Below are 15,357 nucleotides of genomic sequence, written 5' to 3'. Positions count from 1 at the left end.
CCAACCATAGTATGCATATAAATTGAGTAATATTTGTCTAGGTTCTCAAACTAAATTTAAAGTTAGATTGACAAAAAATGTATACTTAAACCAAAAAGATCAATAGCCTAAAAAAGGTTTGGAGCAGAACTACGTACATATTTTTTGTTGTGTACTATAAATTTTACTGTATAAACTTCCAATTAAAAATGACATTCACACTACCATTTTTGATAAAATTTTGCACAGTAGGAATACTCATTAATGTAGGGTAATACAGTGTGATAAGCAGCTTAGACATCAAAATAGGGGAAAAAAGCCAGTTGGCCTGGTTTTTGCACAAATAAAATAAAATTTTAAAAATTAAATACCTGAGGAATTAATTTAAAAGAAAATTTAATGGTAATTTTTTAACTATGTCAAATGAAGAGCATCCATTCGTTAGTCAGCTTCTACTGCAGAAATGTGAGTCCTAATACAAAAAACAGCCCATCTATTCTACATTTGATAATACATTAAATGTATTATAAGATTCAAAACAATGAAATACAATTTAAATAATGTTACTTATCCTTCAATTATCTTGCTAGAGTACCTTGTGTTTATCAACCCATCTATCCATTCTGAAAAACTGAATGTTTTCAGCATTAGCAGAAGAGAAGAAAAATCTCATCAGTTACAAAGCGTGTTCACATGGGTCATTTCTTAGTCTTTAACTAGAAAATACAAAATGATTATATAATTCTTTTATGTTAAAATAAATACCAGAGGAGGAATGTCTTCTAATAGAGAAATAAGTAAAAGATAATATTGTTTTTAGAATATTATCAAATAATTTGCTTTCTTTAGGGGACAAGAAAAAAGAAGCTACCTTTTGAAGACCAGCAACAAAAGAGTTAACAGACATATGCTGTATAATTAGGAGATGCATTAATGATTATGAATAGTAAATGATTTGGTGCAAAGAAAAAAATTTTAGTGAAAGGGACATGTACCTAACTTACATGTTTATTAGTAACTGTATATAACTAGAGAATTCTGCTATTAAGAATCTTGCATTATTGGTGTAAATACTTCCAAGGGTACATCAAATTGTAATCTTTCATACGACATCCATCAAACCAGGCTGGAGATTTTGACAAACATTAAACACAGTAAGGAGGCAATTATGTATGCATGATTTAATCTGCAACTAATTAATATGCAAATTTATTCATATGTTAGTTACTAAATTAAAAATGCAAAGAAGCCCTTATGGTGATTCTCGAAATTTTGCACAAACAGAACATTTAAAATGTAAGAAAAATGAAGTTTTTAAGAAACCTATAATATACTTTTCTTGTCTCTAGAACCTGTTGCATTAAGAAGACTCAAAAATATGTGTTTAAATACTAGATAATAATTTAAAAGGCGTGCTAATTTTGTGTGAGAATGTGGGAACAGAAAGGTTAATCAAAATTCTCTTGAACTCTTAAGAGATGCACTCTAATTACCAGACAAATGGTATTCTATTTCTAAGCTTCCTTCTCTGCTTTTGGGGTTGTCACAAGTTGGTCATCTTTCTGATATCATACACAAATGTTTAGAAGTTTTGAAGGGAATAAACAGTATTTGAAAGCAACCAGATATAATGAAAATTCCAGAGTAACTTTGAGACCATTTGGTATTCACTAAACATGCAATTCACTCCTCAAGATGGCAACTCGCTCTTTTCGCCTTTGGGGAACAGCTCTTTGCAAACAGAGAAATGAGAGGAAAATCTTGAGAAATGCTAGAAATTCTCCCAAACTCTCCTTCAGATGAATCTTCAAAGAAAATAATGTGGCTTACCAAAGAGCAACAGCCTCCCCAAAAAGCAGAAGGTCACTGTAGCTGAATTCAATGTGGCTATTTTAGCTCTGCATTTTTCCAGACAGTCCAAAATTGATTTGAATCTTTTATGTGAGATGTGGGGTGTGGAGTGGTGATAATTTAAAAATATCTTTGGGTGTCAGTGTACTGGGGAGTATCCATTCAAGTGCACAAATTATGCATTGGCATGACTGCCTTCTGCAAGAATCTGATTTCCCTGCAGCAATCAGCAGCAAGATTCTGTGTGAATCACCTCACATCTGGTTACCTTTCCATCTGAAGTCCGATGGCCATGTACTCAGCTCCTGGAGCTGGGCTTTCGAACAGCTGTAGTGACCTCAAGAAATCAACACAAGTCAACTGTATGAGGAAGCACAACAACAGCCTCTGCAGTTCTTCCCAGGGCACTGAACTCTCACCCGCGTTTAAAAAAAAAAAATTGCCATCCGTCTCATCGCTGCCAAGTGACACACAAAAAGGAAGTTAACCATTGGCTGTTACTTGCATTCACAGTCTGACTCTGATTTCCCAGCTTCCCTTAGCCCATTCTGATGCCAAGCGGACTACAGCTTGCCCATTTCATTTCGACCACGGCAGCCAAAAAAAGCGCTGCCCCACCGAGCGACAACAAGCAGTCTGTTTTGATATTAGTACCTCAGTGTGCGCTATAAGAGTCAGATGTCCCCAAACTACATGCCCTCCCCTGAGGGACTCTGTCCCATCCCTCCTTGGCCAGAGAGATGGTGAGCATGCCACACATCCTTAGCTGTGAAAACACAGGGGACAGAAATGCACCATCCACCGAGCTCTGACAGAAATGGCCCTTAATGCCTCTTCTGCCGGGGACAGGATTCATGCCCTCTCAGTCAATGCTTGCGTCGAACTGGAAATATGAACTCAGATTCTATTCACTCCCTGCCAGCCAGCAGCCATGATCACAAACTGAATTACATAAGCAAAGGAGTCTTTTCCTTATATAATTAAATTGTAGTAAATGCTAGTCAGTAAATATCAGATTTTCTTCTTTTCTTATGAAAGTCAGGAGTATTTGGGGTTCAGAAAAATGAATATTTTCATTGATTTCAGAAAGGGATGCAGATGACAATAAAACCCTTCCCTTTTCGACACATTTTGATTTCTTTGCTAAATGAACAGAAGCAGACCCTAACCCAGTTTAACCTTTGCCTGTGCCTTGTAATGTTTTAATTCTCTCTAGCATTAACACGCCGTGCTCTGCAGGATCCCAAGTGAGGCAGCATCAGGTGAGGACTGCAACTGCTGGACATTTCAGAAGCCCAAAGATACCCAAGGCATCTTTAATTTTTACAGGTGACTCACTTTCTGTTGTGACCAAAACTGAACATAAAGCTTTTCAAAGCTTAAATGTACACATTTATGCATTCATTACACAGTGTTAAATCTAATTTGTTCTTTTTACTGTCACAGGAAGCACATGTTTAAAGCAATCTGTTTCCTCATGTGAATGCTTTCCTGTCTGTTTAAAAAAAAATTGCGACACACTTTACCCTGAGTAACCAAGAGGTGATCATAAATATCCCTAAATAGCATTAAACAGATATGAAAGACATTAACACTTTCAGAATGCCAAAGTAGTATTAAAAAAAAATTCTAACAGATGCTCCTAGGTCAAAAAGTGAAATGTGTGTTTCCTGAAAAAACACTCTCATCAGAATCATAAATGAACTGCGAGTAGAGAAGTGAGGTGTTGCTGAACAAACGAGGATCCTTTTGGTGAGGAGCACAAGTGATCCACTGCCAACGTGTACTTGCCATGAAGAGCCAAACTGAAATTGAAGTTTGATGAACACCACTATCCTTTGTAATCCACAAGGTGGCAATGACGACAAATGAGGGGTGGATAAATTGGGTCTATCAGGCTTCCTGGAAAAAAGATCGAATCCCAGTGAACCAAAGCACAGTCCCTGCTCAGGGGCACCAGAATGAGGCACAGGGCTCACCAGCCAAACTGGGACTCTAATTAGCGGTGCCTGGTTTTTCTGCACATTGAAATTGGCTGGGAAAAGACATTTACTGTGGACTGTTGAGACCATTCTGCTGCTCTCCTCCCTACACTTTGGCAGATGTTTTCTTCTTTAAATGTAAGAAGAGGCAACTAACAGACCCTTATTTTTAAAAATTAAGTTTCCCATAGCTGACAAGCAAAATTACCCTTTCATGAATTCAATAGAAGCATCAAGAAAAGACACATTACAATAGGGTAAAGGCTTCAATCTAGCAATTCTCCAACTTTACCTTAAAACATCTGTACAAATATTCCTGATTAGTGTTAGAGATTTACCCTCATGGTCCTGAAGAAATTAAACTCTACTTCATGAGAAAAACACACAGTCTCGCAGGCCAACCTGGTCCACTGTCAGGCAATGTTAGAACTCCAGGCCCAGCTTCACCTTGGCTGGGGAACCGGAGCCAACCCTCCAAGAAGTTAGCCCCTTGCATCACTCAGGAGAACAGGCTTCTGGCCCACGCTGGACACAAGAAACACAACAAGAAAGGAAAAAGGAAAAAAGAAAAAAACAGAAAGGAAAAAGGAGCATATGTCTCCTGTTCACCTAGAGGCAGGGCTGATTTTGGCATAAGCAAATTACCGGCAGAGGGAATCATATTATGAGGAGCTCTGAGCATCCTGGCCTGATGTCCCATTTCAAAAGCAAAGATGGAGGGCACAGCTCTACCAGCAACTTTGCAGATCTCTAAGTCTCCTGATTAAAAAGGCTGACTGTATGTTTTGATTTAACGAGGGATGGTAATATAAGAATGGAGAGATACAAAAAGCATTTGCAGTATTTCATAATTTCAGAAAACCCAAGTGACCTACATGCAGCTGAGAGCCTGGTCTTAGTTTCTATTCTACTGATTACTAGTCTCAAGTAAGTCACCCCATCAGAGTTTTTTCTCAAGTACCCAAAGAAAGGAAGTTGGCTTGTTGCTGAAATTAGCATGGCGAACACTTATCAGTACCACAGGGGATGATAACCTGTAATATTCGAGGATATTACATATGATGCCACATGTAGCCAGTAAATAGCAGAGCCAACTAAACTTGCAATCGATCAGAGTCCATGCTTTAAACACTAGCTCCTACTGTGTATATCCAGAAAAGCTTACCTGGGTCAGCTGGCTTTTCTAACTCATCTGACCGGACAGAGGTTATAGGCACTCTGTGGAGAGACTGAGGGTCAATCTCCAGGGCAATGAAACTTGTGAATATTTACTTATAATTTATGCCAGATAGTCAAGTACTTTCTAAGTTAACAATAGCCATGTTGTAGAGAGCATTCTGCTCCACAGTGTGCGCTAACTAGCTAGAGGAGGCATGGGCGGCATTACAGTTAAGAACCCAGAAACCCTGGAGACAGACTGCCTAGGTCTTAATTCCAGGTCTGCCAAGTACTGGCTGGGTGTCCATGGTCACGTCTCCTCAACTTTATCTATGAATAAACAGCAGTATCTGATCTCATGGGATCCTTATAGGATCAAATAATTTAATAGATGCAAAGTACTAAAAACAGTGCTCAGCCAAGAATAATCACTACCATAAGGGTTTGCTATCTTGAGAGCATCTTAATACACAGGAACTACATATATATTTTTCAGATCGAAACACAGCTTTGTTAACTCTTAAGGCCACTGAGGTATTAAGCAGAGGATGTCAAAACATTAAGTTAGGAAGGCTTCTTTATTTCCAGTGTGTGGTTACTGCTATCCTACCACTTCACTTTTACTGTTATACTCATTCAACTAGAAATACAATTCTAAAAAGTATGCATGAGTCAGTGAGTTTGGCTTATAAAGGACAAAGATGGTTCCGCCGCCTGCCTCACAAGCACAAGGACCCAAGTTCGATCTCTGGTACAAAAAAAAAAGGGACAAAGATGTCCACAAAACATGTCCCTTTCATCACAGTGGTGCAAGTAAGGGGACCAAGCACTTCCATAGTAAGGTTAAAGGATAAAAAATCCAAGTGTTACATTGTGTGGGCTATTTATTTTTTTAAGGCATGACTCTTAAAAGGCTGAACTTTATGCTCTTTATAATGTTCAAGCTGTTGAGATGCCAGGGACAGCACACTGAGAATCTTGCTAAGCTTGATGAACCTTTAGTGGTGAGGCTTCATGGCTTAAATAAGGCTACACTGAAGAGAAAGATACGTTCTATGTTACATGGGATGTCACATCTTTAGTCTACTTGAAAATATGCTGTGACTACACATAAATGGAGAAATGAGTGCATGAATGAAAGTCTCTGCAAAATGCAAGTGTTTCTCATGTATTATTGTCATGTTTTGTGTAACAGCAAAATTGTGAATATAGTTTACTAAAAAAGAAAAGAAAACAGCAATTGTTTATAAATTAATTGCTAACTGGGATTTGAATTTTGTAATTTCAACAATATCTCCCCTAATAAATATGTTGAATTCCATATTTTTTGCCCAGTCACATCAGCTAAGCCACAGATTATATGTGCCAATGTCCTAGATGTCTCTTTAAAAAAAATCATATAAAGGTAATGCATTGGGAGCCCACAAGGTTTTGGAATAAAATTTCATTCGTGAAGCATAAGCTTAAGTTATGGAATTTATAACTTTTTAATTACATAACCATACTTTCAAATAGTGCAATCGTTATAGGAATAGGTTTATTTTCTGTTCAGCTTAGTGGTTGAAACAATTTTCACAGACTCAACAAGTCTGAATCACTGGGCCATGAGCATTCTTTCAAAATCTCAGTCTCAATTTAATGAGAAATCAGCTGAGTACTGTTGTGCATCCTCAGACATTTTATTTTGATCTCATCTTTTAACATTTCTAGCTGTTAAACTTTGTTACAACAGGGCCCCAGTTTTTATATCCTACTTAGTATTGAATTATTTTGTGCTTCGAGTTCATTTCATAATGAGCAAGCCAGAAAATATTATTGTACCCTGTGTTAATACACCTGAGCACCTGTAAAACAGCCCAATTCCCCAAACAGGGTTACTTGAAAACATTAACGCTAAGAATCAGCCACCTACTTGAAACAGCTTTCTCATAGCAGCTAATGATATAATGATATACTGTGCCAATCGGTAGAATGAAAGCCATTACAATATTATTATAAGTATAATCCAGGAGGCATATTTAGAACGATATGGGTTGGGAGGGAGGAGACTGCTGTAGGCAGTCAGGTACTCCTTCTCAGATGGCATCAAAATAATTGTTTCAAAACAGCCTTTTCCAAAACAGCACTTTCCTACGTGGTAAGAGCCAGTGGTGACAGTGACAGTTTTTCTATGTGCGTATGAGGAGTCACACCAAGTGTCACAATTAAATGTACTACAAGGGTCATTTTTCTGAGAAAATATAAGTCTTTCTAATACCATATTTCACAAAGGAAATACCCTTTAATCTCTACTGACATGGCAACACACCAAGACATTTTCTGTACAGTTGGCTCTCAAGGGAGCTTCACTAAGCCCATGGATGTCCTTATTCCTGTTCCACTGCGTAATCAAAATAATTTAGTTTAACGCACACACACAGAACCTCTTCTGATTCCTCCGGAAGTAAACGTTTATAGACCAACTCTCCACATTACCAGCACTTTTATGATTAATTTCTCCAGTGACAGAGTTAGAAGAGAGACAACCATGCTGTCACTAAGACCCTTAAATAAATATAATTCTTAAAATTTTTCAAATTATAGCTTTCACATTCTTTCTGGAATTGAAGTCTAATATCTCCCCAGAACTGAAAGCATCTTTTTCAGCCCTGGATCTGCAGAGCAGGCAGTCATCTGCACTTCCCGAACTCCCCTGAAGAGGGAGCCTGTGCTCGAGGGAAGGGAGCACAACCCTCCTGGAACAGTTCTACACCTCTGTGGCAGCTGCGGGGAAATCACAACCTAATAACGTACTGCATTCTGAGATAAAATCACGGCGCATTTAAAACTACAAAATTTGCACAGCATTTTATAAAAGCTCTTACTCCTTTAACATGAGCACACTGCCCTGCACAACCCACCCACCCGGGGACAGTAGAGATCAAGGCTGAAAATCAAGGCTTTGAGATGCAAGTTTAAAATGCAGTGCAATTTACTTTTAAAAAGAAGCAAAGTCAACAGCATAACCATAGTCTGTCTCAAGAAAATACTATTTTGTTCTCTGTGAAAAAACTCATTTTTTTAGAATTATTGATACTCTTCCTGAATATTATTTAGTCTGAGTTCTGACTCTGATTTATTACTTTCAAACAAAAATTTCAGAATTCCTCAAAACCAGGAAAACCTTGAAAATGCAGAAAATGAGAGAGGGAGGGTGGAGGAGGAGGGGGAGAAGGGTGAAGGAGGGAGAAGAGAGGAGGGGAGGGGAGAGAAGGAGAAAAGAACATTTTGCAGTTAGAATATAAAGCTGTTTCAGTGAACTTTTAAAAGTTAAAAAAATAGGGCCGGGGATTTAGCTCAGTGGTGCCACCGCCTGCCTCGCAAGCGCAAGGTCCTGAGTTCGATCCCCAGGACAAAAAAAAAAGAAAAAGTTAAAAAAATGATATTCAACCAAATATCAAGTCAAACATCCATACTATCCCATAAGCCAGTTGCTGCACAAAGTTTCATAATTTAAAAATACATGCAAGTCCTGCGACAATTTTCTCTCTAGGTAAAGCAGCTTTGCCGTCATTTCTTACACTTCTGTGACTAAACCACTAAAATAAAATCAAAGACATCACAACAAAATATCCTCTGCAGTCAAAGTGGTACAATAAGGTTAACAACAATAGCTGCCTCAGATGTCTCTCCTTTCTCAACAAATGAGTATAGTTTTATATTAAAGGCTGCTGTTTCAGTCACTGAACTCTTCACAAAAGTACTGATAAATCCTTGAAAGAGACAGTGTATTTTGAAAAACTGGTCAGAAATAAAAACACACCATGGGGGGAGGTAATAGCACGCACATTTTAGAAGAGCGTGCTGAGAAGAAAAATGGCCCACACTGTCAGCCAGAAAAAGGCCTCTCTCTGGTAGAAGGAATGAAGTGGTTGTGCTTTGTTTGAGTGTTTGAAGAACACAACTTTTTCCTCTGTAATGATAATCCAGGGATAGAGCACAAATATATTAACCTTTCATTCAGAGTTAAGGTTTATTTTTGTTGTCTCCCTTACTCTTTATAGTTAAAAATTTGCGCACTATGTTTTGCCTTCAAGGTCCAGAGAAGGAAGATGGTAGAAGGAGCTCATTATTCCCAAAGTCCAAACAGAAACAGAGATATCTTTTAGGAAACTTTTGGGAGACTGGACTACCTAATGGTATATGTGCTGTGGGTTTTTCATGTCTCTTGTGTGTGTTTTTTTGAAAAAGAAAAAAATTTAAGGGAAGTAGGAACTCCAAAGAAAACATATATAAAGATCCTCCTGTGTTTGTTTCATATACCAGGTAATTCATAAAAGCATAGTATCTTTAGCCTACAAGTCAATGGAGAGGATGAGGCTGGTCTTTCAAAAAGAAACAATCTAAATGCCAAACTTCAGCCTTCGGTTGGTTTAGTGAACTCAGTATCAACCAGACAAAAAACCAAATACTTTGTGATGAATCTTTTTTCACCTTTCAAAGTGTTCACAGTGTCATTACATATGCTGTGTAAAGTGTGTGAGTACAAGTTCTGTCCTATTTGGGATGATTTAGTTGCATCATCCTTAAAGTCCTTTCTATCAATAAATTTTAAGATTTATAAGCCCAATTTTAATATCCAATCTCATATTTCAATCTTTAATTAGAAAATGGGCATTTGAAATTTAAAGTTGAATGTTGGGAGCTATCCTAACCTTTTAATGTAAACACTTACAGTTGTACTTTACAAAAATATCTCTCTAGGAAAGAACTTTGAAGACATCCCTCTTTTATATCTTGTCACACAATTAGCTACTTCTAGAATTCTCTACTCCAACAGAGCCTAAGTAGCTGATATTCAGTTTACTTGTGACAGATATACTTTCCTATATATTTCATTTTAAAGAAAGTTGTATTATTACTCAAGTTAAAGTATGTTGACATGAAAAGAAAACTGAATTACAACTTTCACTCTGATTTCTTTGTGATCAATGCCAAAAGTAATGGGGGAAATTTAAGTACTGTATTTTAAAATCATACATATTTTCTGGGTCCATAGTAAGGTAAAAACAGTTTAATAATTTAACAGTTGTTCTTTTAAATTGTGATTTCTTCAAGTATTTGGTCCACCAAAAAAGGTTTTTTTGTCCCCCAAATATCTTAAAGAATGAATTTAACAGCATATTTGAAACTTGGAGGCTTTAATATAATGGAAAACACACACGGCAATTAATAGTGTTAGCATTATCCATTTTCCCGATACTCAATAATCTCTCTGTAATAGCAAGTCTAATCCAGATTTAAAGATTTCATTTTATTTAAGCATTTTTTCCTTACGCAAACTGGTAAACATGGTATCAAATATACCTTGTGTTCTTGTTTTGTCATTCACCTAATGGTTTACTTATGTCTCAAATTTTCTGGTTGTAACTTCTTATTTCAGAATCTATGATAGCGGAGATTGTTCTCCTTAGCATACATGTGTTCAAATTGATCTCTGACCACTTAAAAAAAGTTTGCCAAATATCCTGAATTTATAAAAAAAGGAATTTAATTTACAAAATAGACTTTACAGAAAAGTGGATTTTTAAAAAAATATCACCCAACATAAGAGAGGCTGAACTCTTTTTTGGATAAAACTTCCTATTTCCAGAAAATTGCAAAGTCCCAGCAATTCCAAATGGAGTCAAGGTGAAATTAGCATTGACATTTCAAACCAGATTAGAAATGGAGACATATTCCACCAATGCTTGAAACAGAAAGATAAAATGTACATACATTTGATAAGAAGGTCAAGGCTTATGTGTTTACATGTTAATGGACACAATACAATTTCTGAAAGACAATGTTTGTTCAGGTTTTTTTTTTCCTGTGTGAGACTATCTTAAAACGGCACTGTATCATCAGTATAAAAATTCTAACTTTCTAGATTTTAATGCTTTCATTTAATTTTTTTGTAAGAACTACTGATCATTTTCCCCAAACTATAAGCTGAAATGGTACATTTTTTTTCTCTGCAGGAATCCATGACTCAATGTGTATAATCATTAGGCTATAGAAAAACAAGAAAATTGCTAGAAAGGGCATTAAGTTGCAAAGTATTATGTTATGATGAAATATGGCTGACAACTAAAAACCAAGATGTAGAGATGTAGCAAGGCAAGAAGTTCACATCTAGATTCAAGAGATTAGAAATGCAAAATAAATTCTAGCACTAACCAAAGACAAAGCTCAATTACTAAATTCTCATCAGAAGACGAAAGTTATAAGAAATCGAGATGTAAAAAAGAAAGCAATATACCAAAATTTGAACAGAGAACATGAAAATGTTCTGCAGCAGTAGGTGGGGCTCTTGTGGCCATTTGGATAGTTGTCACTTTACCATAGCCTTTCCTTAATCAAACAAACAAACATACAAACAAAATTAACCCTCTGTTCTCCAGCTTTCTAGAGGGACAGTCTTCCCTCCTTCTGTCACTTTTGATCTGCAGACCCTGCCCATGGTTCTTGCACTGCCTTGTGCCATATTTTTAAGGTGGCTTCAGGTCTCTAGATGCAGTACACAGTACAAACACACATTCTGGATCCTGGCAAGATGTCGGGCCAGGCTTATGTTTTCTCTCTCCACAGAAGCAACAGAGTTATCAAAACAGAGCCAAGCAATCCCATCACTCTCCTGATAGCCAGTGAAGATCCAGCCTAATTATGGCAAAAGAAGTCCAGCCTCTGTCCCACAGTGGTGTCCCAAATACTATCTGACTACAGAATGTCACAGTGTAAAATTCTTCTGTCTTATCTTATGGAAGAGAGAGGGCCCATTTCAAAAAAAGGAGAAAAAAGAGAGAGTGAGTTGACACAACAGACAGTGACAGATGTATTACTATTTATCATAGTAAATATGTACTGAAGAAAACATATAAATGTCTTTAAATGTCTTTATCTAGTCATATTCACTCCAAAAGAAACCTCTTACTATCCTCAATCTTTTATTATCTGTTATACAAATGCTCATAACATACTGAAACAAGTTGTAGAAGTAGCTCTTATCGGATAATACTCAATTTTATTTGAATTTTTTTAAAAGAATAAGCATGGCAAAGGTTTAAAAATATGAAATATACATTTCCTGGAGCAATAGTGTTATATTGTCTAGTACAGAATGTTTCTTGGAATCAAGTTTGAGTACATTTTATGTGATGGTAAGCCATGAGGTCTTGTTATTAAGTAATAAGCAATCAATATATACAACAAAGTTAATATAAACCGAGATGACCCCTATTCAAACAGAACTATTTTTAAAGTACCAAGTAAATAGGTGATTGGATTTTAAAAGCAGCCAAACTATCTTATTCTTCCTACTCAGAAAAAAAAAAGATAAAATTCCCTCTTTAATTGAATTTCCTTCCTTTATCTTTCAAACAAGGACTATTTACCAAAATATTCCTTAAAGAGCATTAAAACATCTAGCCAAGAAAATTCTGTATGCAGAGTTAATCTTAAACTGACCATCAAGAGCCAAAAATTAGATAATACAAACTAAATTTCCAATTACTGACTTATTAGAAAGAAAGAAAAAACACACTTGTTTTTCTGAGCATATTACAATAGACCAGCAACACATAAATTGTCTTAATAGCAAAGAAAAAACCGTACTGGTAAAATTTTCTTTATGGGGCAGTTAGTTACAGAGAAATACTTAAAAATTCACAATGAATTAAGAAAAATTATTGACCGTGCTTTTAATATCTGATGTCATACCAATGTACTCCTTAGAAACTGTATATTTCTGCATCATTTCAGCAATAAAAAACAGACTAGGCTAATTTTAACATGTGGCATAAATAGGATACAATAGCTTGTTTTTGTAGCTTTTAGAGCACAAAGTTATTCTGTTGTTTTAGAACATTTAGAGGTGCATTTAATGTACTTAATATTGTCCTTATTAAGTTCAGGTATGTTTACAAGGTAAACAGCTGTAAGGGTGTCATCATTTGAAGTGTCATGAAAGCTAGTAAAAGCTAAAATTTCATCTACATTAAATCTACCACTATGTTGAAGCTTCAAATATGGTTATAAAAACCTTTGACAGTATTAAATCAATTTCAGTACATAGAGACATTCAAGGAATAGCAACTTGCTTATTGGTAGTGTAAAATGACTTTTATACACCATTGGCAGTTTTACTGACACAATATTTTTCCATATTTATGGATAATTGTGTGATGCTTCTGCAATATTATCAAGTCTGTGATAATCAACATATAAAATTCATGGTTTTCTCTGATAAGACTTATCCCACTATATTCATTTAATAATTTTTTGGATGAGCTGAATGGAAATCAAGTCAAATACACAGGTGTTTGGGTTAATCTAATCTTAGCACATTTGCAAACCCCATTATTGTTTGAATTTATTAAAAATGAATAAAATTAATATGTAAGCATTGATTGGTAATATATTTTCAGAAATCTAAGTATAATTTTATAGTAAAGTATAAGTATTCATCGGGCCCTGTACGTAGCCACATTTTTCAAATATAAGCACTCTACAAAATTAAGACTCTGTACACATATATCACTGGATGGAAGAATGAGGAGAAAAAGGAGGAAGGAAAGAGGGACAAGAAAAGAAGAAATATTTTTATTTTACATAAGGAAAAAATTACTAGCAATAGATCGGTTCTGAACAAAATTAAATAAACATCTAAGATCCCAAATATGAAAACACATAAGAATTCAAATTAAGAGATCATGTATTTAGTGTGATTACAACCAATTTTTGCTGTGCTGGGGCCTGGAGACCCTGAGCAACTTCTGCACACAACTCTAGCTAATAAGACGACCCAGAATGCTTTGGTTACAGCTGGATTCTTTGCAGTCGTCACCTGGTATGACAGACATGAACAGCTACTGATGCAGCTACCTTTGCAGCCTTCACTCAGCAACCTCTCTAGAAAATAGAGACATTCTCCCTGCACCCTGGGCTGAAACCCATGTAAATTTTTCCTAAATCCGCTCCACAAATCTCCTTTCGCATGCAAATCCATAAATCATCATAATACTGACAAAGAATTTAACCAACACATGAAACTAATACTCATTCTCTTGAAAGCCCTGTACAGGTAAAACTCCTTGAACTTCAGGCACCTTTTCAAGGCTCTCTTCAGCGCTTAACCTGAGGAATATCAACATAAACCACCCAGTCTTCCAGGCCATGCAATTAATCATTTCAACGTGGGTCAGGTGGCTGGACGTTCAGGTCATTCCCACCTCTCCCACATTCTAGATAAACACGCTGCTCTGGGTGCAGGGAATCTCATTTACTTCTATCTCCTTCATACCAATAAAAAATAAAACAAAAAGCAGAAACAAGCAGTACTTACTGAAGATGGCAAACCTGGAGGAACTTTTCGAACTTTCTTTGTCTGTACCTCTGAAAGAAAATGAAGATGCTGTGAGGTTTCACATGCCCACTTTCCAAACTAAAACATATTAAACCAGCAAGCCGTTGAGATTAGACCAGATTTCCTTACATCATTACCACAGCACATTGCAGCTAGCACTACCACCTTTTATTCTAAGACAAATCAAATTCTATTTTGTTCATAAAAATAAAGACACTCTGTTTAACTTGTCATTGCTTTGAGTTTTTTTTTTTTTAAAGGTTCCTTATGTGTGTACCCAAAAGAAATCCAGAAATAAGCAGACACCAAGCAAGTTTTACTGCTACTGTAAGTTATTAACATTTCCACTAAGTGGAGTCCTGGAGGATTGGGTGTCACCAGTCTGAAAACTGAGCCAAACTTAGGGGAGCGGGGGGGCTGTGGACATAGGGTGAGAGGGTGGTATTTTTTAATGAAAAGGAAAAAAAATTAATAATGAACACCGAAGCATTGAAACAGAGGAAGACCTTACCCATGGCGCTACTGTGAAGAGGCCTCCGTCGGGGGTTATTGCTAGAATACTGATAGTACTGGGAGCCAGGTTTGGTGGGCGAAAGGGTTCCTGGATTGCCCATATCCATGTCCCCTCCAAGGAGACTCTGCTAAAAAGTTAAAAAGAAAAAAATAAACATATACGGTTACTTTGTTACATTCACCACCCCCTAATTGATTGTCAGTACTTTTAAAAAACCAATGCAATGGAGAAAACAGCATCTGCTAAACTGACATAACAAAACAACACCCCCCCCAAAAGAAAAGCAGCCTAAGAAGCAATTTTCAAGGTGGTGAATTTTTAATTCTTTACTTTTGAGAGGAAGGTAGATGATTCTCTTTAAACCATTCATTTTTTTCATCTTTTAAGATGACTAACATTTTAATCTCTTAAGAAAATGGCATTCCTATAAGAGGAATGTTTTCTTTCTTTCAACTTAGGCTCCTATCTGGGAACTACTCATGCCCTTCCTT

The 15,357-nt window shown here is 36.4% G+C and overlaps 1 protein-coding gene across 37 annotated transcripts in view; it reads right to left on the bottom strand.

Annotated features, from left to right (window-relative positions):
* The window catches only part of Tcf4 (transcription factor 4), a 347,794-nt gene that overhangs the window by 113,702 nt on the left and 218,735 nt on the right, over nucleotides 1-15,357 (bottom strand). For 29 of the 37 annotated variants that reach the window (XM_087192289.1, XM_004858380.4, XM_021239220.2 and 26 more), the window contains 2 exons: nucleotides 14,864-14,993; nucleotides 14,332-14,381 (listed from right to left, as the gene is read on the bottom strand). In XM_087192289.1, coding sequence (XP_087048415.1) covers nucleotides 14,332-14,381; nucleotides 14,864-14,993 — 180 coding nt within the window. The remainder of the gene's footprint in view (nucleotides 1-14,331; nucleotides 14,382-14,863; nucleotides 14,994-15,357) is intronic. The other 8 variants (XM_087192194.1, XM_087192210.1, XM_087192347.1 and 5 more) reach the window with 1 other exon arrangement.

The sequence above is a fragment of the Heterocephalus glaber genome, unplaced genomic scaffold (assembly GCF_053883595.1).
Source record: "Heterocephalus glaber isolate CG9 unplaced genomic scaffold, H.glaber_assembly_v1.0 deba00000331, whole genome shotgun sequence".
Taxonomy (NCBI): domain Eukaryota; kingdom Metazoa; phylum Chordata; class Mammalia; order Rodentia; family Bathyergidae; genus Heterocephalus; species Heterocephalus glaber.
Note: the sequence above shows the minus strand (reverse complement) of the source record. Positions and strands in the feature narration are given on the sequence as shown.